Source organism: Zootoca vivipara, chromosome 12 (genome assembly GCF_965207765.1).
Source record: "Zootoca vivipara chromosome 12, rZooViv2.hap1.1, whole genome shotgun sequence".
NCBI lineage: Eukaryota > Metazoa > Chordata > Lepidosauria > Squamata > Lacertidae > Zootoca > Zootoca vivipara.
This window is the reverse complement of record NC_142595.1, coordinates 31281100-31307912: the sequence shown is the minus strand read 5'-3', so window position 1 is coordinate 31307912 and position 26813 is coordinate 31281100. Positions and strand designations below refer to the sequence as shown.

Here is a 26813-nt window from a genome sequence, read left to right as displayed (position 1 = left end):
CCACAGGGGGGCCTACAGGGGGGGTCTGAAGGGAGACTCTGAGGGCCCATTTCACAGACTAAGCCACAGCAACGCGTGGCAGGGCCAGCTAGTGTGTGTGTGTGTGTGTGTGTATATGAATGAAATGGATTGTAGAGTTGATTGGAGGTTGTGTATATATATATTGCACTTAATTTTAAATATTATAGTCACATCTTTTAAAAAGTAGTTAGCCTTGCCTAGCAATCAAAATACAGCCATACCTCGGTTTAAGTACGCCTCGGTTTGAGTATTTTCAGTTTAAGTACTCCACGGACCGTCTGGAACGGATTAATCCACTTTCCATTACTTTCAATGGGAAAGTTCGCTTCAGGTTAAGTACACTTCAGGTTAAGTACAGACTTCCGGAACCAATTGTGTTTGTAGCTTGGCCACCAGCACTGCCTACACATGCTCAAATTATAATCTCAAGAATGGCAGGACTGGGAAAACACTAGTTGAGTATTTCTCTGCTAGACCCATATTAAATTTGGTTTCCTGGGAGTCACACAAAATAGATGGCCAGTGGGGTCATCAAGTGTTCCAACAGTGTTAATAAAGAGAACAAGAGGACACCATGACTTTAATCTTAAAAGATGCAAATGGCCTAAAGATGCAAAGGAAAAATTGACGCACCAGTATCTAGTAAGGAATTTGTGGACACTCCCTGGCTGGGGGCGGAGCCGGGAGTAACGGGAAGTGCCTCTGCATCCTGCTCAGAAAGGTTTACTTTCGCTTTGGCTCCGCTGTTTGCAGAGCGAGACGAGGAAGAAGGACGTCGATTGAGCTCTGCGGGCGCTTTGAGGTAAGAAAATGATTTACTGCAAATGATTTACGAGTGGGCTCGTCTCTACCGCATCGTCATAGCATCGTTTTCTCTCTCTCTCTTGTAAACAAAAAATCAGCCCCGACTAGATTATCTGGATTTCCGTTACCTTAGTATTTACGTCTGGATCTGTTTGGGACTCAAATCCCTTTTTGCTTCCCACCTTCCTGCATCTTTCTTCCCTCTGAATAAACACTCACCACTCACCCGCTCTTTAACCTTGGCGATCAATATTCTGTCATATCTTCACTGCTTCTTGGGGCTTTTTGCTTTATTACAGCCAGCGATTTCCTTTGCCACTAAGAATTTCCCTTCCTGCAATATTGAGAAAATGGTTGGTAGGTCTGATCTCTCCCCTCCCGTTTTATTTTCTAAATGTAGCGTGTGTGGACAACTCTGCCTAGAAGCCTGGTAATCTCATCCTAAAACTTTGCGCCCTTATTCCAGAGCCTGAGGATGTTGGTTCCACCAACGGGCACTCTGCATGTGCTCAGAGGTGCATTCTGTGGTGGTGCTGCTGCAGTGAAGAGATGTTTTGGGACTGTGATGTAGTCGGGTGAGACTTAAGAACTTCAGAAGTTCTTCAGGGGCCTCTTCTTCCTCTCCTGGGCTTGTGGATGTTTTTTCCCATGGTACAACCAGAGTTAGACATCTGTACCCTGCAGTGGGTGGGGGGAAAGTCGCAGAGTGGCCCTACCATTAGGCAGAGTGAGGCAGCACCTCAGGCAGCTAGATTTGTGTGCTATAGAAAGACAGCAAGTTGTTAGCTTTAAAAAAAATGGCCAGGGAGAGACGGCAGCTACACCAATTTCTGCTTATCCGGTTTTCTCCTTTGGGTGCCATAGTACCTTGCCTGGGCAATAGCACATCTTGACTAAGGGTGGGGAGTGTTTGTTGCAGCTCCACCCAGGAACCCAAACACTTTTGACCAGCTCTTCTATGGAACAGTTAATTCTGTCATTGATCTCAAGGGTGACTCAGTAGTCATGAGGTGTGTCTGTGGTTTTGCATTATGGAGTAGTGATTTGCACTGTTCCGTAGCTGATCCCAAGCCCTACACTTCCTCGTGCAGTGGAAATTGGAAGGCGTTTCCCAACACTGATTGTAAACCAGTGTAATGCTAGTAGGGGAAACAATTGGCCCCTCCAGGGAGCAGGCAAGAAATCTCAATAAACACAGAATCTCACGGTAACCCCTTGAGGTCCTTTAACCTTCCCTCTAGACTCGCAGTCACGTGTTTAAGGAGAGGTAAATGAGAACGTGGGTGGTGCTTTGGTCTAAACCACAGAGCCTAGGGCACTGATGGGCAACCTTTTGAGCTTGGTGTGTCAAAATTCACCAAAAAACCAAGCATAACTCGGGTGGTGTGTCACTTCGAGAAAAAAACCATAATTTCACAATATTTATAGTTTAAATAACAAAAAGGTATTGTAATATATAACTGTATTTAATAAACCAAAAACTAATTATTTAACCTAACCTAACCAAAAAACCCTTATTTATCACAAAGTGCCCAGAGTTGTTGAGCTTTTTGGGGGGAGCTGCTGACCAAAGTTTGGGAGGTTTTTTGGGGGGGGTGTTGCTTTGCTTTGGGGGGGGGGTTGAGAACAGAAATAAATGACGAATAATACCTTCTCTTGAACTAACACGCAGCACCGACATAGTCTGCCAAAGCGCCAAAAAACCCAGCACAGAACAGGTTAAAAAACAAACGCTGTTACACCCAATCATTGTCTGCCAAAGCGCCAGAAAAAACAGCACAGAAAGGGTTAAAAACCAATCTCTGGCTACCAGCAACAACAACAAAAAAGGATCCGGGTTTTAACAGCGGAGTTTTAACAGCAGAGACAAGCTGTACCGTGAGGAGGAGCGAGAGAACAAATGGGAAAAACAACAACAACAGCGCGAATGGGCCGATGGGGCGTGTGCCAGCAGTGAGGGCTCTGCGTGTCACAGGTTCGCCATCACTGGCCTAGGGCTTGCCAATCAGAAGGGGGCAGTTCGAATCCTTGTGACGGGGTGAGCTCCTGTTGCTCAGTCCCAGCTCCTGCCAACCTAGCAGTTCGAAAGCATTTCAAAGTGCAAGTAGATAAATAGGTACCACTCCAGCGGGAAGGTAAACGGCATTTCCGTGTGCTGCTCTGGTTTCGCCAGAAGCGGCTTAGTCGTGCTGGCCACATGACCCGGAAAAATTGTCTGCGGACAAACGCCGGCTCCCACGGCCAGTAAAGTGAGATGAGCGCAGCAACCCCAGAGTTGTTCGCGACTGGACTTAACTGTCAGGGGTCCTTTACCTTTAAATGAGAACTGAGGTGCAAATTGCATAAAATGTGGCCTGCAATCTGTAAGTGAAATTGGCCATAAAATGTTATAGTGTGTGGAATGCTGATCCTGGCTAGCTGGTTGGAACTGAATCCTCTTACAGGATTGCTAGCCACCCAAGTTTTGATTGAGTGGAAGGGGAGAGTCCTTCCCCCAAGCATTCTCTCCTCTAAAAAGCTTGGTGTTTTGAACTTCTGCAAAACTTGAGCTTCCCTTGCATCTGAAGAAACTTTCCTTTTGAGCACAGAGGGTCCCATTTTGGCTACATAAAGTTCAGAGTCTTGAGAAACAAGATTAGTGTTAGGACAGATGACGATAGAGTTTGCAAGAATCAACAATAGTGCTTATTCCCAATTAATGAATTCACAAGAAAAGCCTTTCCTTATTTGTGTACCACTAAAGAGCTAAACATTTTTACCATTTTCCCCCAGAATTGTATACAGCATTCTCTTTCACCCAACAGCATTATAATGTTTTAAGTTTCCGTACAATTTTTGAGCAATACGAGGTATTTTCTGCTGCTACAGTATAAAAATGGCCATATCCTATATAATAAAGTCCCTGTGTCTCTGCGTCCAGTCCCTGTGTCCCTGGGTTTGCGCCACTGCGCATGTGCCCCACGGACACAGGGACTGGACGCACACAGAGCTCAATCCCCGCGCACTCCCTGTCCCCGCGCATTCACTTGCGCCCTTGAGCCCGGGGGGGGGGGCGGAATGCGGTTCTCCCTCCCTCAACGGCTTCCCCTCCAAACCGCCGTTCCACGCCTCGCCTCCCGACTAACGGCGCGAGGGGAAGAGGGAAAGGGACCGCGAGGGATTGTGACGCGAGCGCGCGATGGAGCACGTGCGTTCGCGTCCCCGCCGCCGCCGTTCCCCACCCCATCACCGCATCCCAACCCCTCCCCCACCCGGCGTGAGGTGAGCTCTGCTCCGGGTGGGTTGGGAAAGGCGGGAGGGCATGCGTGCGCACGGCAGGAGATGCGACGATGTCGGGGGAAGCACAATGGACACAGCCCCCCCCCCAGCGACCAGCAGCAAGACGACGACGAGGAGCCAGGTCTGGCTCCCGCAGCTGCCATGGCCCCGGAGCCCAATGCCACCATCTTGGTCCGCCGACGCCTCCTCCTGACAACCCTCCCTGGCCCTCTCTGCGCTCGACCGCGGGGCACGACAGGAGAGCGAGTTTGTCTTTTACAGCCCTTTTCTCCCAGCCTGTGACGCTTAAGGAAAAGCGGAGAAAGAGGCAGAGCGTGCGCGGGGCGGAGGAGGAGGGGGGAGGGTATTGCGAGCGGAGCGGGCGGTGCAATCGCGAGTCTGAGTGTCCCCGTCCCCCCGAAAAGCCCATGAGGGGCCTCTTTCCCTGCACGGACTCACCCAAACCAGGACTCTCCTGGGCTGCCACCGGCGCTGCTCCTCCGGCGCTGCTCCGCCTCCCGTTCTAGCACCCGTTAATTTAACGGGCTTCACGATACTAGTTGAAATAATAAGAGGGTCCCCTTCGCTCACTTGAACTCTTTCCATCTTTAGTTCCTTGGGATAAACACTCAACTCCCACACACACTTTAACCTTGGTGACCTGTATTCTAACATATCTACACTGCTTATTAATCATTTTTTCTTAATTACACCCAGCAGTTTAGTGATAGAGGGTCAGCTTTGCTTACTTGAGCTCTCTGTCGCTTTAGCCAAAAACTAATCTTTGTTTTCTACAGTTGCGGTGAATTGTTGGGAAAACAATTCTTCCACAAAGATCATCACCGTCATCTGTCATGATGATCTGTGGCCTTGTCACAAAGTCCGAGGAACCTGGTAAGTTACCTGCATATAGTTATTCAGCTAAGCAGGTGCAAAACGGCAAGAAGTCTAAATTGCCAATATACAGCTTTCTAGTTTAGGGTATGTGATGGTGTAGGTTCAGTTATCCTAAATAACTGACCGGCCTGGTAGTGGGAGCCAAGATGACTGGAGAGGGTTTCTCCAAAGTGTACACAGGGCCAGACATTGAGCCTTCCTTGTTCTCTCCTAGCCCCAGTGCCATTGAAGAGCATCTCTGTGGATGTGGTGGTCCGTGGCTTTGTGGCTGACGTGGTGTCTGAGCTCCGCTACCACAATGAGGAGAAGACTCCAGTGGAGGTTGTGTTTGTCTTCCCTCTGGATGACGAAGCTGCCGTATACGCCTTTGAGGGCCTGATTGGTGGGACGCGGATTGAGGCCCAGATCCGAGAGAAGAAACAGGTATGGAAGGTCTGAGGAGAATCAGGGCCTTTGGCATTGGTTAGCCAGTTTGAGAAGGGAGGCAGAGGCTTCCCTAGATAGGGCTCTGTGCCTACAAGCAGGATTTGTGCCAAGAAGCTCACATGTTGTGCTTAAAAGAAAGAGTGCCTAACAAGATCCAGTTTTTGTAGTGGGGACCCTGGCTTCCTGGCCTCTTCTGCTGCAGCTTGGTTGTGATTTTAACCTATTGTATGAATTCTGAAGTCACATTGTAGATACTACAGTGCATATAATTTACTTTCACAAGGTAAAGTTGCCAAAGCATGGAAGCTTTTGGTCGACAGCTGTTTTTAAAATGGGAATGCTTTCTTGGGACCACACCTGCTTGTGTCCTTGCCTTCCTCACCCCTGATGTTGTTCTCTTCTCCATCACCCAATCCAGGCAGAGCAGGAATATGAGGATGCCTTGGCTGAAGGCCGGCAGGCTTTCCTGCTTGAAAGAGAAGCAAACACCAGTGACATTTTCACCTGCAGCCTGGGTAACCTCCCTCCCGATGGGGAGGCCACGTTGAAGCTCTCCTACGTCCAGGCCTTGGCTCCAGAGCCTGACGGTGCCATCCGCTTTGTCCTGCCTGCTGTCCTCAACCCCCGCTATGCACCTCAGGGTAAGCACCTGAACCCCCAAACATACAGACTAGCCCCACATACAAGCCTCTTGCAATGCTGCTTTGTTTTCCCTAAGCTCTGTGGATTTATAACATTTTGTGTTCCTTTGTATGCAACCCATATAAAGATGAGACGAGTTATTTTTTACTCCCATCCTACCAAATTACCCAGCAAAGACCTTTGAATTGGGTTTTGCCTTCTTATTGGCTGACGCAAACAAAATGATGACAGAAACATGCTAGATTTCTCTTTCCTGTTGTAAAGACCCATGAATGTATTTTCTTACAATTACTTGTTTCTTGGTTTGTAGAAGTCATCATATATTTTAACTCTGTGTGTTTTAGAAGCTGCATGATTTCAGTGTTTTAAGTTGTTTTACCAGGTCTTTGACCATATAGTAAAATTGGTACTTCATCCCCAGCTGGGCTCTCATCGGTCAACCTTTCTCTTTCATGTACAAGCCTCTTAAAATAATAATAATGAATAAATAAATAAATAAATAAATAAATAAATAAATGGGGAAGAACATTCAGATTGGCTGCCGGAAATTATACAGTACACTCTCTGGATACTGAATCTTCATTCTGCTGCTGAATCTTCATTCTTTGGCTACTAAGCCAAAGTGTAGTGCCACTCTTAACCCACTTCCTCCCTTGTGTGCTATAGCAGCACATTGTGTAATGGTAGCTAATGTAGTTTTCCCACCTTATTCCTCATGAGAACTTGTCCACTGTGTTCCATCACTCTCGCTCTCTCACCTGCAGGCTCAGAAGGGGGCAATGTCACCAAGAGCATACCACGAGTGCCCAAGGGGAAGCTTCCTTACACCCTCGGCCTCAGTGCCACACTGGAGTCGTCTTATGGCATCAACCGTGTGGAGTCCAAATGCACCCTTGAGCCCTTGCGCTACAGGGCAGAAGACCGTACGATTGCCCAGGTACACTAGTGAACGGAACAGCTTCTGAAAAGGGATGCGTTTGTTCCCTTTCATTCTCCATTAGAAATTTTTACACAAAATCTGTGGTTAGGTCTAATGGCTGACATAGATGTGCCATTGTACATACGTAGCCGCACACGGCTGGTTTTCTTTTGTAAACTAATAACAGGGAAGGGAAGAGTAAACTGGATTGGGGCCATGGCTTGGGAAAGGGAGCATTTGACTCTTGCAACCACTACAAGCCCTGTTTGGAATCTCCCTCCCCATGCTTGCAGTTTGTGAGATGGGAGCTGTGGGCAGGGGGCAATTCTGACTGAGACCACCATATGGCAGGAAACAGTGTTGTTTTGTTTGTCCTGAATATGACTTTCCTTCAGCACCACTGGCTCTTTCTTTGGCCTTGCGTGGCTGCTTTTATTTTTAAACAATGTCTGGTGTGGCCTTAAATCAGGCACCCCAAACTTTGACCCTCCAGATGTTTTGGACTACAGTTTGGGGATGCCTGCCTTAAATCCTGAATGAGCCCATGATGAACCTATAATCTGAATATATATACTATAAGTGCACCTTTTAATAATATAAGTCACTGGCTGCCAGTGAGCCCCCGAGCCTAATTCAAAGTCTCAGTATTGGCATACAAAGTTATTCCCAGCTTTGGACCCATGTACCTAAAATAGCATCTTGCCCAGTATGGACTACCTCAGGCGCTGCTGTCGGCCCTGTTGATGATGTCATCACTGAGTACTGCCTGGTTGGCCCTGACCCATGACAAAGTGTTTGGGGTGGCGGTTCCCCATTTATGGAATGTGCTCTCTGCTGAGGTGCATCAAGTCTTCCTTGCGATTAACCTTTAGGGTTGCTTGCTACAGGGATATATAACTGGTTTTAGATGCTGTTAATGCTTTAAAGTGTTTTTTTATTTTTCTAATTGCATTGTTGCTCATTTCATGACAAGCCCAACTCAGTAGGTCTGGCCACTTTTCTTTAAGCAGAAATCCCCACCCACCGTTACTGTGTCCTGGGGTGATAACCTCAGTGGATGCAAGTGTTAACTTGCTATATGCATAAGCAAACTTCACTGCAGTGTAACCAAGGGATGGAACACAAGCATTACAGTGCAAATAGAAGGAGGAGAGAAGGCCTGATCCTTGAGTGCATTCCTGTGGCTTAAGAACACAAGCTGAAGGCATCTTCCCCCGCAACCCATGTTGCAAGCTTTGGAAGTGGACTGGGAACTGCAGTTTGGTGCCCATTTTGTGCGCTTTTGCCTGGCTGGACTGTGCCCTTGAACTGTGATGGATACATCTATGTTTTGTATATTTTTTATTTTTATTTTCCAAATATATATACTGATCAATCAAAAATGCAAAATACAAAAATAATAACCATACAAAGAAAACAATACACCCGTGTGACTTCCCTCCCTCAATACTCACCATTCCTTAATCTTTGAGTTCTTATTAACATTGTGTCTTTGCTGTCTCATCCTTAATATTCTTAATATATCACTTTTTTCTAGTTCTACTTTACAAACTTAATCTTACTTACTTAAGTTTGTGATGGATACATCTTTGTGCACACATACCTGCATATATATTGTGAGATCCCTAGCTTTGGTGTCTAATGTACAAAGAGAAGTTGACAATGGCTGCCTTGGTCACTTTTGAGTCTGCAACTCACATGTTGTCTCCCAAACTTTAATAATAATAATAATAATAATAATAATAATAATAATAATAATAATAATTTATTATTTATACCCCACCCATCTGGCTGGGTTTCCCCAGCCACTCTGGGCGGCTTCCAACAGAAAAATGAAATAAAATAATCTATTAAACATTAAAAGCCTTCCTAAACAGGGCTGCCTTCAGATGTCTTCTAAAAATCTGGTAGCTGTTTTTCTCTTTGACATCTGATGGGAGGGCGTTCCACAGGGCGGGCACCACCACCAAGAAGGCGCTCTGCCTTGAAGGAATACATCCTTCTGTATTCCCCACTTCCTCACAAGTTGGTCTTCCTCTTTAGTCTAGGGGGTTCTGGCCTTCACTGTCGACCTGAAGAGCCAAACTCACCACAAACAACAAGTCCCAGCACTCCCCTTAGGATGGGAAAGTTTTCTTTTTTTTACTCTGAATGGTCCGTTTGAAACCAACATTGAGAGGAAGATTTGAAAGGAAAGGAAACAAGACCTTTCCCTGCACGAGTAAAAGCAGGCAGCTGTCTCTACCGAATACTTATTCCACCATCTGTTCTTTAATCGATTATTGTAACCTCAGTGATCTCTCATGACACACTATTTTAGAATTAAAGATCTCGATCCGTAACAATATTTTAAAATGTGTTGCATACATAAAATATATGTGGGAGCTCTTTAGAAGTGGGTGGTTTAAACTCTGCCCAGCATTCAAACTCTGCTTCTCTTTGCAACCCCAAAGGTCTCCTTGGCTGAAGGGCACCAATTTGACAGAGATGTGGAGCTGCTGATATATTACGAGGATGTACACAAACCCAGTGCCCTCCTAGAGGCTGGGAAGCCTGGGGCTGCCCCAGGTGAGCAAAGCTTACAGCAACGGAGGACATGGGGGCAGAAACTCAAAAGAGTGCTGAGAGGTGAAAGGACAGGATGTGAGTCATAATATTAATTATCAGCTATGGGAGAATTTGTGGAAAGTAAATATGAATTTTGCGGCATGTTAAGCATTAAAAGAAATATGATGAAAATGACCCATAGATGGTACTTAACACCTGCCAAACCAGGTGTGAGAAATTTCATAAAGAATGGAGTAAATTTGTAGATTATGCTAAGGATAATTATAAAGGAATGAAAACACTAGCGGTTATGAGATAAATCCTAAATCTGTGATTGTAAGTTAAATTGGATAATATGCGAGAAGATTGAATTAATTTACCTGCTGGAGGGAGGAGGGAAGTCAAAGCTGGGAAAAGCTATTTGTTGTATATTTGTTAATAATTTATGACATAAACTATAAAAATCTACAAAAATTAATAAATATGTATAGGTCAAGCGGGGGGGGGGGATAAACACCTGCCAAACCAGTGAAAATGTTTAAAAAAGAAAAAGGCAAATGTTGGAAATGCAGTAAAGTAGAGGGATATTTTTTCCACATGTGGTGGTCCTGTAAAGTAATCAGGGAATTCTGGGAAGTAATTTCCAATGAATTAAATAAGGTATTATTTCCCCAGCCACTCTGGGCGGCTTCCAACAGAAAAATATAATACAATAATTTATTAAACATTAAAAGCCTCCCTAAACAGGGCTGCCTTCAGGTATCCAAAAAAACCTTCCTAAAAAAGCCTGAAACATTCCTCTTGGGAATGGTAACAACAGAAGTCCCTAAAAAACAAAACAATTTATTGCAATATGCCACCACTGCAGCTAGAATCTTATTGTCACAAAGGCGGAGAACGAGGGAACTGGGGAAGAGTGGCAGATTAAAATGCTTGCATATGCTGAATTTGCAGGTATAACGAATAGGATAAGAGAAAAGGATGATAAATAGTATAAGAAGGACTGGAAAATGTTTATTGAATATTTTAAGAACCAGTATAAAGAAGTAAATAACCTTGCAGGTCTTGAGTAAATCCAGCAGAATAGGAGCTGATAGAAATTAACAGAGGAAGAAATTTGAAGATTAAAAATAAACCAGGAGAAGGGTAGAAGGGGGAGTTACTAGGTATTTAGTTGTATGTTGTGGTTGGTATGAAAGTTGTATAATTTGTGGGTGGAGGGAAGGGGACATGGGATGTGTGTGTTTTTGTTTCTGTATTAAAAATGCAAATAAAAATTATACTAAGAAAGAAAGGATATTACCAAATGCCTATTGGATCTACTGTTTTCCAATGAAACACAGCCTCGCTGATGGGGGACCCAGCTCTTCTGCTTACTCTGTACCCCAGCATCCCTGCCCCAAAGCCAAGCCAGAAGGCAACTGGAGAATTCCTCTTCCTACTGGATCGCTCTGGCAGCATGGAGTGCAACACCGAGTATAGCTCTGATTCACCTGATTCACCTATGCGCATTCAGAGCGCCAAGGTACCCACATGTTTGGATGCATAGGGAGGGACGGTGCTGTGCTTTGGAGAAGGCAGGGTAATGGAAGCCTGGAGGTGGATGGATCCTTGTGGGAAGGCCTGTATTCATAGAATTATAAAGTTGGCATTTGACAGTGTCTCCTGGGATTTAATGTTTAAAATTTTGGAATTCATGAGTTGTGGAGACACTCATATAACTGAAAACTATAAATAAGGATTATATATATTATATATATAAAAGAATTGGAGAGTTGGCAGGGACCCTGAGGGTCATCTAGTCCAACCCTTTGCAAAGGGTAGGTTGGGATATCCATGGTAGCTTCATCTTTTGTTTTTTATTTTAGGAGACCCTGATTCTCCTGCTGAAGAGTCTCCCTCTGGGATGTTACTTCAACATCTATGGCTTTGGATCCACCTATGACTCATTCTACCCGTGAGTGTACTGTCACAGACCTTTTACTTTCTGACTTCTCTACCTGTTTATATGTTTGGCACTGGTAAAGAATAAAACAGGGTGTTAGATACACTCCTTGATCTTCTGAGGTCAATGAGAATGATTATTCATATTTGTGTGTGTGTGTGTGTGTGTGTGTGTGTGCGCGCGCGCGCCAAGAGATTTAACCAAGGAATTGAAAAAAATTCTCCCAACCATAAGGGATGTTTTCGCAAGCTGCTTTCTAAACTTTATCTGCAAAGCAGCATATCCTGGACCCCTAGAAATTCTGTCCTCCTCTCTGGCTACCTCAAATCTTCCTCTTCCCCATGTGTGCCTTCCAAGTCCTGCTGTTTCTCTTCCTCCTTGTTAGCTGCAGAGTAAACATATCTTTTCTCTGTCCTTGGTAAGGCCTAGCGCAGTCTGGGTACTGACTGATGAGAGGAGGGGTATCCACCTGAGTGGGTGAGTTTTAGGGGAGCAATTAAACAGCTGGTTCTGGTGGAAACGTGGAGTGTTGTGGGAAGTTTACAAAACATCCTGATGGGGAACTGGCTGAGCTTGGGAGGAAAATAGGTCCTTTGCCTCCTTGACTCTCTGAAACTCTCTACAGGCAGAGTGTAGAATACACCCAGGAGACCATGTCCAAGTCCCTCCAACGGGTGAAGGAGCTGCAAGCCGATCTGGGGGGTACAGAGATTCTGCAGCCGCTGCAGGCCATTTACAACCAGCCATGCCGAGAAGGGTATCCTCGCCAGGTATCGAGTTCTGTAGTTATTGGCATTGTTCTCCTGTATTCAGGGCTGGCCTGGGAATAGGGTTACTGCAATGAGCTTTCTTTTGCCTGATCTCAGGAGTTTCCTTTATGGCAGGGGTGAGGAACCCTCAACCGAAGCATCTCATTCCACCCAGCATGTGCCACAATTTGGCTCCCAAGGCCATTTCAGCCCCAATATCATCCCCGTCTGCCCCGTATCTGACATCATATAAGATGTAGTGACATAGAAGCTACCAGGAGCCCGATTGTTCCATAGCAAGCAGAGTTTCCTTGCAGCTGATTGGCACCGATGTTGTGCCCTACTGGGGTGTCAGCTGCACTATGGAGGGGGTCGCTGTTAGTGAGGCTGGTTTTCCCTGTTTACAAGGGGACTAGGATAGGTTCTGATACCTCTCTGTCCTCCCTCCCTCCCTCTCTAGCTCTTTGTGTTCACGGATGGAGAGGTGTTTAATACAGATGAGGTCATTGCTGAAGTTCGACGTCACAGCAGCTCCCACAGGTAAGGCAAGGGAGAGGGAAACCAGCTTCTCGCAGCTCTCTGCACCTGGCCTAGGTTCACCTCCTCTTTCCCTGACAGGTGCTTCTCCTTTGGCATTGGTGAAGGGGCCTCCACAGCCCTCATCAAAGGCATTGCCCGTGCGGCCGGAGGCAGTGCTGAATTCATCACAGGCAAGGAGCGCATGCAGGCCAAGGTGAGGCTCAGGAGCTCCGCATTCCTCTTCCGCTGGTCCTTACCAATCTCTTTTGAGCTGTAGGGACACTGCTAGATCCCTCCCTGCCATCAGAGCATGGAATCCCAGATCCCTCCTCACCAAAATAGCACATCTGCTTACTTCTGCAAAGCATCCATGAAGCCCAAATTCGTAAGTTGTCATAAGGGCTGCATCCTTGGATTGATCATTTGCCCAGCCTTCTACTCTCCTCCTAGACTGCATGTCTGAAACCTTACACAGCTAGCAGTGCCCAGCGGCATTACAGCTGGAGTTTCTTTATGAGACATTTAGAAAACAGATTGTGCAAAAGCAACATAGGTTGCCTCCAGATTCCTTTTCGGTTGAACATTCCTTCTGCTTTGTTAATGGGGAGGTTCATGCTTTCCAGTGTGTTTTCCTGTTGTTCTCCTTATTGCAAGAAGTCCGATCATTTGAGGAGGAAGTGGGTTTGTTACACAAATCACCCACAATTGTGCTACCTGAATCTGCCAGTATGCTGTTGAATCTACCCACAGAATGGCAAGTCTAGAAGGGCCTAGTTGTTTCTATGCAAAGGGGTTGTTGTAGCTTAGTGGTTTCCTTTGCAAGGTACAATACTTTGTTTCAAAGATGGTTAATAACTACCTTAGCACTTTCAATCTGTCACTGGACAGAGTAATTATTTCAAGGATGGCCATTGTTTTCCCCTACCCATAATAACAACAATAATTTTATTATTTATATTCCGCCCATCACATAGATTGTCTGTGGGCAGAGAAGGTTCAATTTCTTAAGTTTAACTGAAAGCTACTGAAAGCAACCTGTTCCCTCTAACAAATAAGCCCTATGGTGAGCCTGCTCAGAGAGCCAGAAACTCCGTCTGCCCACCCAGACAGAAAGCCCCTAATCTCTAAACCCAGGTCCCTGTCTAACCCACAGGCAATCCCTGCCTGAGCAATTTCTGACAGTCCTTGCCCTGTTAATTGTCAGTTTCAAATTTAAATCCCACTCTTTCTCTCTCCCAATTGGCTGATCTACTCCCCAACTCTGACTGGTCGTTGGGTCACAAGTAGACCCAAGGCCTGTCCATCGCACCATCTCAATGCCATAGTTTCTGCTGGAATAAAGAAATTGGTTTCTCATAGCATCTCTCGTCTCCTTATCCATTCCAATCTTTTTTAGTGCCCCCTATGTGGCAGGGTCATTGCGTTGCTCAGAGTCGGTCCAGTGGGCTTCTAATCTATGTTCAGTGGCTTGTGGGGAAATCATGGCATCTTCATCAGTCCCTCTCCTGACTTCTTTGCAAGCATTGCTCACACAGTTTCAAAACAATCTCACATAGAAACTTTATTCTATTTTTAATCGACAGTTGAACAGGAACTTTGATATTCTCTTAATGTCATTGCAAAATTCTTGCTTTCCCGTAGGCCCTGCAGTCTTTGAAGAAGGCCCTGCAGCCAGCAGTGACCAGGATCTCTCTGAGCTGGGACTTGCCTCCTGGTCTGAAGGCTGAGCTTGTGGGGTCAGGCCCACAGGTCATCTTCCAGGGGCAGCGCTGCCTCATTTATGCCCAGATCCGTGGGCAGAACCAGGCAAGTAACCACCACCAAGACCTTAACTACTGAATAATGCCTCTCCTAGCCTAAATACCAAAACTTGACTTTATTTGTGGCTTTTGATGTCAGAATGTATTGTTCCGAAGGCTTCTTGCCCTTTTCCAATTCTGATGCTTTCTCTTCTGCTAAAGTCTTCAGGCTCCACAGAAGGGACTGTTGTTCTTCAGTACCTGTTCCAAGACCAGACATTCAAAGAAACGATGAAGTTCTCACTTAGTTCTCAGGAGACTGACAGGTAGGACTTCTCGTATTGTATTGCCTCTGCCCTCCACCCCATAGCTTTTGACAAACACAATGTGCTTTCTGTAATTCCAGGCTGATTTGGAAAGCTCTCATCTTACTATTTGTTTGCTTGTTTAATTTAATCTATATAAAAAAAGCAACCCTCCAAGCAGTTTACAAAAGATAAAACAAGAAGACCTAGAAAATTTCACAGCCCTACTTTCAAACATACTCAAGTTTTAAAAATCAGCTAGTGCAGAATTCACCAGGGCAAGACAATTTGAGCATATTACACTGATTCTGGTCTGACTGCACTGGCTACCAATTTACTTTCCATGCCTAATTCAAAGTGCTGATTTTGACCTATAAAGCCTTAAACAGCTCAGGACCACAATACCTCAAGGACCACCTCTTTCCATATGAACCGGTCTGGACTCTGAGATTATCTTCTGACACCCTTTTTTATGTGCCTCCTCCATGAGAGGTCCAGAAGGTTGCAACACGAAAACAGACCTTTTCTTCTGTGGCCCCCAGTTTGTGGAATGCTCTCCTGATTCACAAGCGAGTTGGCCATCCAAATCCAGTCTTCCCTGTCCATTGGCAAAGCTGGGTTATAGAATATATTAAAGGGTTTACAGCATGCCAAGTAGTCCCACGGTTTCTCTCCCTGCTCCCTGTTTTCCCTCTCTGCAGGCTCCCTGTTCACCGTCTGGCGGCTCAGGCCCTCCTGCAGGAACTGGAGGGGGTTGGGGAGAAGGAAAAGGAAAAGCAACGCCTGGCACTGGAGACGAGCCTGAGTTCAGGGGTAGTGTGTTCGCAGACCGCCTATGTGGGAATTAACACAGAGCTGGGCACGCCACTTCAAGGGCCCCTCACCCGCCGAGATGTTCCCCATCCATGTGAGTTCAAGGAGATGTACTGTGTGATAGCCCCGGTCACTAAGGGAGAGTTTGGTCAAATGCCCTCACATCTATTTAGTGCCATCTAGCAGAACTTGTCCAGATGACCAGGATTTGATTGCGCCTTCAGGGAGCTCATTTCAAATACTGTGATCAGTTTCAAATCAGTTCCCTTTCAAGTCATCAGTAGTTTGGCATTTTGCATGCAAAATGATCATCGTTATTATCATTATTTATCAGCTGCTTTTCTCCAAACATGAAACTCACAGCAACTTTAAAAAACAAGAACAATACAGCTAAAAATTCACATCCAACTCGTAACACACACCTCACTAAAATTAAGATCCATTGGCCTCAATGAATAAGAATGTTTTTTCTCTGGCACCTACAAACAGCTAGTGATAGTGTATGTTATGCCTCCCTGGGGAGAGCATTCAATAAATGAGGGAGGCCACCACTGAAAAGGCCACCACTCTTCATACCTCCCTTAGATGTTTGAGTAAAGCAGGGATGGAGGACCACTGAGGGTCTTATTTTTTAAGTTTTAACAAGACGAAATAGCAGATGGTGCCTTTCCCTTCTTCCTTCTTTCACTTCTCACTGTACTCAAACCTTGTTTTAAACTGCAGCTTCCTCCCCTTCATGCTACTCAAACCTCTGCCATTGTTTAAAATAACATAGTTTTTATCCATCCCTGCTTTACTCAAACCTCTGGTGTTATTTAGAACCACTTTCCCCCTGTTAGTATTCATGCCTTCTCTCCCCTGTGCCATAGCCACTGGTGTTGCTTATCCTGTCTTCTCCTTTGCTCCCCTACCCCACCCTGACTCCATGCAAATCCAGGATTGTGATGAGGCACTGAAAATTCTCTAATGGGGACTGCATGATGACAGCCTTACATTTTAATGCATATAGTAAGATGTGGATGTTCAAGAGATGGAGAAGTGTGCTCCTAGGCCAAAGTAAAGATAGGAGTTGTTGTTTAGTCATGTCCGACTCTTTGTGACCCCATGGACCAGAGCACGCCAGGCACTCCTGTCTTCCACTGCCTCCTGCAGTTTGGTCAGACTCACGTTGGTGGCTTCGAGAACACTGTCCAACCATCTCATCCTCTGTTGTCCCCTTCTCATTGTGCCCTCCATCTTTCCCAACATCAGGGTCTTTTCCAGGGAGTCTTCTCTTCACGATCTGTGTTTCCAGTGAGCACTCAGGGCTGATTTCCTTCAGAATGGATAGGTTTGATCTTCTTGCAGTCCATGGGACTCTCAAGAGTCTCCTCCAGCACCAAAATTCAAAAGCATCAATTCTTCAGCGATCAGCCTTCTTTATGGTCCAGCTCTCACTTCCATACATCACTACTGGGAAAACCATAGCTTTAACTATACGAACCTTTGTCGGCAAGGTGATGTCTCTGCTTTTTAAGATGCTGTCTAGGTTTGTCATTGCTTTTCTCCCAAGAAGCAGGCGTCTTTTAATTTTGTGACTGCTGTAACCATCTGATAGGAGTAGATAGACAACAAATCTTTTGTTGTGAAGTCTGGACAATTCTTTTGGAACTGTAAGAGAGGTGGGCTTTCATTGCAGTTGCTGTCAAGGTCTAGACAACCCTGAGCTCGTTGGAGGACACAAATAAACTTGCTATATCCTGGAAGGCAGCAACCAAAAAAAAATCACATGAACTATGTCTTTTCTCTTCCTGCTAGATCTATTGCCCTTTTCAGCACCTGGTGGACCTGCTGTGATGCAAGGAATGAGCATGAATCGAAGCAGACGATCAGCACCAGCACCTATGGCTATGATGTGCAGTATGCCAGTTCCTCCCATGGCTTACTCTGCAGATTGCTTCTATGAGTCTGCATGTGTGGGATCTGTTTGCAGTCCGTCCTCAGGTAATGGATGCAGTGCAGATACTGGAAACAGTGGAAACTGGAAACATATGTTGAACTAATAGACAAGCTACATTAGGGTTGCCATACGTCTGGAATTTCCTGAACATTGCTGGGATTCAGCCGTCGAAATCAGTATCTGGACAGGAATCGCTTGAAAGTCGGTCAACACATATTGGAAGTGTCAATGTTGGTGAATTTTCTTAAATGCAGGACGAGGGCTTCTCTGCCAGGTGGTGATAAGGTGTCCAGTTAGGAGGGAGAGTCAGTGCTCATCCACACTTCTGCTTGCCCCGTGCCTGGAAAACATGAGTCTGAGTGGTTTTCTGTTTGTCCTGTGCTTTCTACAAAGGCCCTGCCTTTGCCTGCCACTTTTCCCTGGGAAACCCACTCTCTAGTGGTAAATCGGAACAAACAGCAATCCATGAAAGACTCAGTTTCCATTTGTTCTGATTCAGTACTAAACCATGGGTTTCCCCAGAGGAAAGCAGCAAGGAGAACAAGGTGTAGATGAGCTCTCAGAAACAATATGCCTATTGTCCTATGTACACTAATGGAAAGGAGTGCACTTGTCCTGCCAATGCAATGAAGGAATCCATGCTTTTCTCAGCAACCTTGAGTTAGGAGCCTTCTCTACACGCTGTGGGGCTGCCTTTTGTACAGGAGCCGAGAAGCTTCAGCTGGTGCAGAATACCTCCTCCCATCTTTTGATAGAAACTGGATATAACAAGAACATAATATACTGCAACTGTACTTGTTCCTGCAAGCATGCAAGCCCAAGTAGTCAACCCATCAAGCCCTTAGAATATATGAACTACACTTCTGTGTCAGATGAAAGGTCCAGCATTCTGCTTCCAGCCAGAGAGTTTCACAAAACATGCAAACAGGGTACCAAGTGTAATGGAGCTCCCTTGTTCTTTATTCCTCAGTGTCAGCTGTTCAAGGGAGATTGCATTCAGCTGTCTCACTTGGAAACTAGCTGCCTTAAAGTTGATCATATTTTTAATGGCTCTTTTGCAGTGGAAGTTGAGCCCACCCCCAAGAAAAAGGAATCTCCTTTCTTGAACCTGGTATCTCTGCAGAATGCTGATGGCTCCTGGCCACTTGATTCTGACCTGGCCAGCATCCTAGGCCTGAGTGAGGCTGAGATCTCAAGCAAATCACCTGCCCAGGTAGGTTTTGTGGCAGAACCAGTGGCATATACTGGGAGCAGAGTGGCAACAGCAATCTGACTGGATGCCTGTGGATATAAAGGGCCACTCATTATTTTGGGGCACATAACAAGGGAATGTGGTAGCACTAACCATAATTTTCTGCCACACATACATACATACATACATACAGACATACAAACAAACATAAATACATACATACGAAGCCATAGGGTTTAGATTGCCAAGCAAAAGCCCCTCTGTAGAGATCATGTAGAATGAGATACAGGAGAGGCTTATTTCTCATCTTGTAAGAAAGGTTGGAGAAACTGCCTTAACTATGGCTTCCTCCATAGAAATGATGTTTGAATGAGCAGTAAGGTAAACTCTGGTTTTCAAACCTGCTTCAAACCATGGCTTCATATCCTTGGCTGTCACTAAATTGTAACCATAGTTCCAACATGGCGGTTGGAGGATGGATGGCGGCTAACAGATTGAGGTTGAATCCTGAAAAGACAAAAGTACTGTTCGTGGGGAATAGGAGGTGGGCAGGTGTGGAGGATTCCCTGGTTCTGAATGGGGTAACTGTGCCCCTGAAGGACCAGGTGCGCAGCCTGGGAGTCATTTTGGACTCACAGCTGTCCATGGAGGCGCAGGTCAATTCTGTGTCCAGGGCAGCTGTCTATCAGCTCCATCTGGTACGCAGGCTGAGACCCTACTTGCCTGCAGACTGTCTACTGGTGCATGCTCTAGTTATCTCCCGCTTGGACTACTGCAATGCGCTCTACGTGGGGCTACCTTTGAAGGTGACTCGGAAACTACAACTAATCCAGAATGCAGCAGCTAGACTGGTGACTGGGAGCAGCCGCCGAGACCACATAACACCGGTCTTGAAAGATCTACATTGGCTCTCAGTACGTTTCCGAGCACAATTCAAAGTGTTGGTGCTGACCTTTAAAGCCCTAAATGTCCTCGGTCCCTGTGGAATGCCCTCCCACTAGAGGTCAAAGAGAACAACAATTACCAGACCTTTAGAAGTCATCTCAAGGCAGCCCTGTTTAGGGAAGCTTTTAATGTGTGATAGATTTTTGTATTTTAATGTTTGATGGATTTCTGTATTTTAGAATTTCTGTTTTGTTGGAAGCCGCCCAGAGTGGCTGGGGGAACCCGGCCAGATGGGCGGGGTATAAATAATAAATTATTATTATTATTATTATTATTATTATTATTATTATTATTCCTGAAGGAGCGTCTCCACCTCCATCATTCTGCCCGGACACTGAGGTCCAGCACCGAGGGCCTTCTGGCGGTTCCCTCGTTGCGAGAAGCCAAGTTGCAGGGAACTAGGCAGAGGGCCTTCTCGGTGGTGGCGCCTGCCCTGTGGAACGCCCTCCCAACAGATGTCAAAGAGGAAAACAACTACCAGACTTTTAGAAGACATCTGAAGGCAGCCCTGTTCAGGGAGGCTTTTAATGTTTAATAGATTACTGTGTTTTATTTTTCTGTTGGAAGCCGCCCAGAGTGGCTGCGGAATCCCAGCCAGATGGGCGGGGTATAAATAATAAATTATTATTATTATTATTATTATTATTATTATTATTATTATTATTTTATTATTTTATTATTATTATTATAACAACATGTCACACTCAACCATGGTTTTATTTTGCTTAAGAATTGCCATGCCTGTGCAGGACCAGTGAGTGACCAGGGTCCAATGTTTTTCTCCTTTGACTCCTGATTCCCGCTACCAGGTGGCCCCGAACGCATGGGCGACAGTGCTGGCCATCCTATGGCTCCATGTCAATGCCATGGAACAGAAGGATGAGTGGGAGTTACTGGAAGCTAAAGCTCTCAGCTGGCTCCATGCAACCACAGGTGAGTTGTTGTGAGCAGCTGGATGCGAGCGGGCTTAGGATGGTGTGAGGAAGAATGATGGAGAGGCTGAAGCTTGAAGATGAGACAGAACTTCTGTTCCCCAGTCCAACCAATGCTTCATTTAAACTTTTATTTGATGTGCAGGGCTATTTCATCCCTACTTGGGTCCAGCCCGATCCTCTTTCCTGTGAATTTAGCATCCACACTAGAAGGAAAAAATCCTGCCCCACCACTAGAGCTCCAGTCTGGGCATCACAGCTTGCTACTCCCTAGCTCCCGCCATAGATATTTTCTCCAAACAAATGCTAATGCAGAAGGCAGTGGTCCCACTATCATGGCACACACTCTTCATCTCGATGTCCCCATTTTTCCATCACGGGGAGGGCATAGAATGGAGAGAAATGAGCAACCCTGTTGGAAAGCTACTTGTGCACAGGCTGCAGTGTGATGAGCGGCACTGATAGATCCTAGCTAACTCTGCTTATTTGTTTTGTCTGCAGGGCCTCAGCTGGCTGAGTGTGTAAAGGCCGGCAATGCAATGCTTGGAAGCGGCGTGAGCCCGGACGTTTTTGAAATCTGAGTTTCTCTCTGCAACCTTGTGCCTTTTAAACTGAAGTTTCTGCTTCACTCTTCTTCTTTCCCCCCTCCTAGTGTACCCAGCTATATTCCCATCAATCCCAAGCTGTGTGCTTGCTTCTGATGCTGCCATAGCCTCGCTGCGAAAAGCGCTGGAGTTTCCTTCCCTCTTGAGCTGCCTTACATTAATTTAATTAATTAATCAATCAATCAAAGGTTTTGTGTGCCTTAAGAAGGGGAGAGGGCCAAGTACACAGCAGAGGAGAGGGTTGGATGTGTTGAGAATGAATGTTGTATAGGTGGGTGCTGAAAGTCTTTCATTGTGGAAGCGACAATTCTCTTCAACATGTAAGTGGGAATGTGAGAGTTCCTGGAGAGGAAATTGTGGCTGCTGCGCTCCTCCTCCTGCTGCTGCACTGTTATGAGTTCCGATTTGGCTTAGTGTGTTGTCCAGGCCCAAGCTCAAAGTTTCTCTTCCTCAAAGAAACCACGAGCTATTAAACTGAGATCACTTAGATTAACAGCTTGCGGTTGGTCTAGGGCCGTGTTTGAACAACCCACTGAGCTAAACCATGGCTTAATTCACAGCAGCATGTTTGAATGACCTGCTAAGCCCAAACCATTGCTTAGCCCACAGCAGCAGGACAGAGCAGCAGCCGCCATCACCCCAGAAATCCTCATGGCCAGCCATAGTTTGACTTAGTGTTACATGTGAACCAGCTCAGTCAGTTTCCAAGCCCAATTAAAGTGCTGTCATTAACCATTAAAGCCCCAAATGGATTTGGGCCAGGTTAACTGAAGGACTGTCTTCTGTAGCTCTATGTGCCTAGTCCTTAGGGTCATCAGAGAACCCTTTCTCCATGTTACCCCACCTAATGAGGCAAGACAGATGATGGCCAGTACAGAGAGAGCCTTTTCAGTGGTGATGCGCTAATTATGAAATGTCCTCCAAGGGACTTGCTTACCATGCGCATTATGGTCTTTTTGACACCTATAACGTTTTATGCTGGTTTTCATATTACATTGCACTGATACAGAGTTTTGAGTTTTTGATCTGCATTTTGTAACCTTTCAATTTTAAGTTTGCAAATTGGGGAAAGGGTAATTGCCCAGTGATGCAGGTATTCCTATGTTCCATCTCTGCTGTCAACAGACAAAGTTTTCAATGAGGGGAAAGGAACTGATTGAAAGTATTTGCAAGCAATTGGCAAATCCTGTAGTGTGATTTATAGATAAGCAGATACTTTGTATCTTTTCAGCTCAGTGGAGCTGTTTTGCAGAATGGTGCTGGTTTGTAGCTGTAGCATGACCCCTGTCTATAAATTGAGATGGATTCAGACAGAGCAAAGTCTCGCCATCAACCTGTGATGGTCTTATGTTCTAATTTTACTCTTACCAAGGAATGGAACTGGGTCATATTGGAAGGTATAACTTCCTCTTATGCTTTTCGTCAAGCAAACTCTGTCCGCACAGAGACCACCAAATTGATCAGGCTGGAAGAAATTGTATGCCAAGCAGGCAAGCATTGCTTGGACCACCAGATGGCACTCTGTGCCTGGAGAACACGGGGATCACAAGTATATTAAGATAGAAAGATGTAGCTGTTAGAGAGTGTCCTGAGCATGAACAGGAATACTTTGCATAACCAACTGTTGAGATACCAGAACTTAAGAGGAAAACAAGCCCAACCATTTGTGCATACAGCCAGCCTGGTCCAGTACTCAGCAGGTTGAATGGGAAGTTTATGTGTTAGCTTTCCTTGCACCCCATTCTTCGCACCCTTCTCCAAGTTCCTTAAGATCTATATATTCTATATCCCCTTGTGTTCCCTCTTCTATTCCTCCACAATTAGCCTCTGCTAACCGAACAACTGTGAAGGCAACCAGAATGGGATTTCTACCAGAAACTCCTACTGCAGTTGGGTGCCACATTTCACGGGCAGTTCCTCCACACAGCTGATAGGAGGCAAACTTTGCCAAAGCTCACTTAAGCTGGTCAAAGGACTTTGAGTTTGGGAGATCAAATAAAATGCCTGACCCGAGGACAAGATAATTTCAGTAACTTGTGAGCCCACTTAATGTAGTTGTACCCTAAGGTGGTTAAATGCAGAAGAAGGCAGTCCCCCTGTACCTTTTATAGAGGGTAGGAGAGGGAATTTCAGCAAATGTAGCTTGTCATGCCAGCAACTCCTGCTTAAATCCCCTCTTCTACACAACTCTTATAAGGTGTGGGAATTCTGTTCTCTGCTGTATGCAGCCAACCTATTAGGGTGGCCACTTGTACCTCTCCAGAAAAGTGGAAATGCATAAGTAATAAAAGGAAAATATTTGCATAAAATTGGCACATGATGATTTATAAAGAAGGCAGATTTATAAATAATTACTATAATTCAAATAGAAATACAGATGGCTGACCAGGTGACCCAGTTTCTGCTACTCAGGAGCTAATTGTTGATTGGCAACTTCAAGATCCCAACATGGTTTGTGTATCTTTACACCAGACTTTGACCAGGCACCCTTTCCAATAGAGGACAGTCCTAGCTGTTCATCTGAGCTGTTCAGTGTCAAAGGCTGAGTAATTTTCCTTGGCTTTATTTATGGCTCATGGCTGAAAGGCACAGGGCAAAACTGGAGTTGGGCATTCCTCAAGTACACACGCCTGGATTTTTTTATTAGTGAGGATGCCTCGTGAAAATCCTAAGCTGCCCAGTGGTTTCTTCAGTTCTGCATTCTGGTGGACTTCCTTCAGCAGTCTTCAGTCCAGCTTTAACCACAACATACATATTGTATGGTATTTTTTTAACTATACAGTGGTGCCTCGCTTAACGAATGCCCTGCTTAACGAAATTTCCGCTTAACGAAAGGATTTTTCGAGCGGAGGTTGCCTCGCTAGACGAATGCGTTTTACGAAAAATTTGTCTAGTGAATCACTGTTTCCTATAGGAATGCATTGAAATTCAATTAATGCGTTCCTATGGCCAAAAAAAGTAAAAAAAAAATCAGTGCATTCCTATGGGATTCGCTAGATGAATTTTTCACTATAAGAAAAGACCCGTGGAACGAATTAATTTCGTCTAGCGAGGCACCACTGTATATTTATAGGGTGATGTTGTTGACTTTGGTATCGAGAAACACAGTAAAGCTGTCTTGCGCTGAATCAGACCATTGGTCCGTCTAGCTCAGTCTTAGCTACACTCCTGGTGTCTCTCCTGGGTTTCAGACAGGATTCTCCTACCTCTCCCTGGAGATGCTGGGGATTGAATTTGGGACCTTCTGCATGCAAAGCAGATGGTCTACCATTGAGCTACAGCCTCTCCCCCACCAGACTGCAGCCCTGTAGCAGATCTCAGCACACCAGTTGAAGGCTGAAGGCCTACCCAAAGCTCTTCACATGAAGTGACCGCTTTGCTAGTTCCTAGAGGGGCCAATGAGTTTTTTTGCAGAGGGATGTTACATAGCAGTTTAGAGAATTGCTGGGAAGACTCTGGTGCCTCTTGTCTTAAATACCAAGAGTTACCTGCTCCAAATGTATTCAATAATGCCCCCCCCCAGACTTCAGCCACCCCAGTTTTCAAGGCCTGCGCCTCAAGTCTCGCCCAGTTCCATGGGACCTCTTTCCAAGTGAGTGTGACCCAACGTGCAGCCTAATCACTGGGGAACAATTTTTTTTCATTTTCTGTTGTATGAGATTTTTCAACTGTTCTTATATGTTCTTTCAGTGCTGATTTCAAGTCTGAAATCGATTTTCGTGTACATGCTATAATTATCTTTCAATTTCTGACTTTTGCTGATATGTCATATTTACACTGGGGATAAGTGGACACTGACACGTTGATCTACCCTAACCACATGGTAATTATTGTTTTGAAAACTTAATTTTTCTAGTTTTATAATGTTATAAGAATTTTAAGGTCAGATATATATATATATAGATAGATAGATAGATAGATAGATAGATAGATAGATAGATAGATAGATAGATAGATATAGATAGATAGATAGATAGATAGATAGATATAGATATATATATATAATAAATGTTCATAAATGTACCAAGCAAACACGTACATAAATATATAAATCACATGTCTCACAGGAAGACAGTCCTGAAACCATTTTAACTCCCAAACTGACCAAATATTTCTCTCAGAGGGAGGGGGTGAGGGAACCTTCCCATTGTCTCAGGAATTAAGTAATTGCCATCTCAAAGGAATGGCCAGACTACCAGAAAAGGCGATTAGATAAGGCATTATAAGATAACCTGGCAGACAGGAAAACAACATTCAAATTTCTGTTGTAGACCGCCTTTTCTGTGATGTAGGTATGATGTTTGGGGGGGCGGTCTTTGGCTACACGCCTTCTGTGCTGTATGTATGATGTTTCCGGGATTGGTCTGGAGTTTGAGGGTGGGCAATTTGAAAATTCTACATAAGGGCAGGCACACCTTGGTTCTGGGTCGTCCTCCTCTCTCCTGCGTGTAAGGGGAGCACCCTGTTGCAACAGCTTTAATAAAGATCAGGCTTACTAGCTGCTTTGCTTCTCAATATTCTCTGGTTGGCCTCTGTTATTCTCTCCTACCGATGGAGAACCTACATCCACTTCCTTGTCAGTTGAACCAGCTGGTCCTTGTTCTGTCTGTGACCCTGAGAAACCATTGCTCTTTTTATTTGCTGTTTTCAAAAATAGGTTTTCCCCTCTCAAACAAACAAAAAAGACAAGTTTGTCTACTTTTATAAAGCTGTGCGTAGACCAGGCCTGCAAGTCACATGAATCTGTTTGGCTCCTGGCCAGGCCACAGTATGCAGGTGGTGGACTTTGCCTTCAGTCTGAGGGGCAACAAGGTCGGTCATCACAGACATTGCTGGGGTCTCAACAGCACTCTGAGCCCAGCTCCCCTGTCAGTAAAGTTTTTTTTGTTTTTTGATGTTTTAAAAAGGGGGGAAGGAGCAGAAAATCTAGGGCCCGGCTCAAAAGACCTCTTGCTTGCCCTCCCCCAACCTGCTTCACAATGCCCCTGTCACTTTAATGGACTTTCTATCTCTATTCACTGCTACAGCAAACATACCCTCTTCATGACAGTCGTCTTTTTGTTGACTCTTTTTTTTTTCAAAGGCTGTGCTAAGAATGATCGGTGAGGGGAAATGTCCTACATTTCGTTTAATTGAGCTTTAATATGCAGCATGCGCTTTCTAGCTTAGTTTTCCTTGGCACATGATTTAGTCGTTCTTGGCATGCAAAGCTACACAACCTGCTTTTCGGATTCTTGAAAACTGCCGTCCTATCCCTGCTTCGTTTTCTTTTCTCTTTAAGCAAAATATGCCTGGTTCCTTTTAACCACTTTGTGTGTGTGTGTCAAACCCTGCACCATCCTTACCAGGGATGCTTCCAGATAGGGATTTATTGTGGAATCCGTGCCGCTCATGCACAAATGTTTTTCACAGCATCCACACAACGTCATCATCAAATGGCTAGCATGCACTTTGCTTGCATTTAATCTGTGTTTCCCTTTAATGCAGAAAATACAATAAGTAAAAATAAGCTGTTATATATCCAAAGATACCACTGGTGTGGGAGCTCATTGACACATATCTTTGGGGGGAGGACAGTTTGTCTCTCAAGCCCTTACAGTGGTGCCTCGCTAGATG

At 45.2% G+C, this 26813-nt stretch overlaps 1 protein-coding gene across 2 annotated transcripts; it reads left to right on the top strand.

Moving 5' to 3' along the window:
- Positions 1–711: 711 nt before the first annotated feature.
- Positions 712–25712, top strand: LOC118094502 (von Willebrand factor A domain-containing protein 5A). 2 transcript variants are annotated; one of them, XM_035135010.3, is made up of 18 exons: positions 712–823; positions 4881–4977; positions 5195–5403; positions 5825–6047; positions 6813–6985; positions 9421–9535; positions 10858–11039; positions 11383–11471; positions 12085–12229; positions 12669–12748; positions 12827–12941; positions 14369–14533; positions 14689–14792; positions 15473–15678; positions 17382–17567; positions 18585–18736; positions 20470–20593; positions 21094–25712. In XM_035135010.3, the coding sequence occupies exons 2-18, from the start codon at positions 4938–4940 to the stop codon at positions 21171–21173; spliced, it is 2388 nt and encodes a 795-aa protein (XP_034990901.1). In that variant the 5' UTR covers positions 712–823; positions 4881–4937; the 3' UTR covers positions 21174–25712. The 2 variants fall into 2 exon arrangements, with proteins under 2 accessions (XP_034990901.1, XP_034990900.1); XM_035135009.3 differs by having other exon boundaries at positions 9421–9610.
- Positions 25713–26813: the final 1101 nt, after the last annotated feature.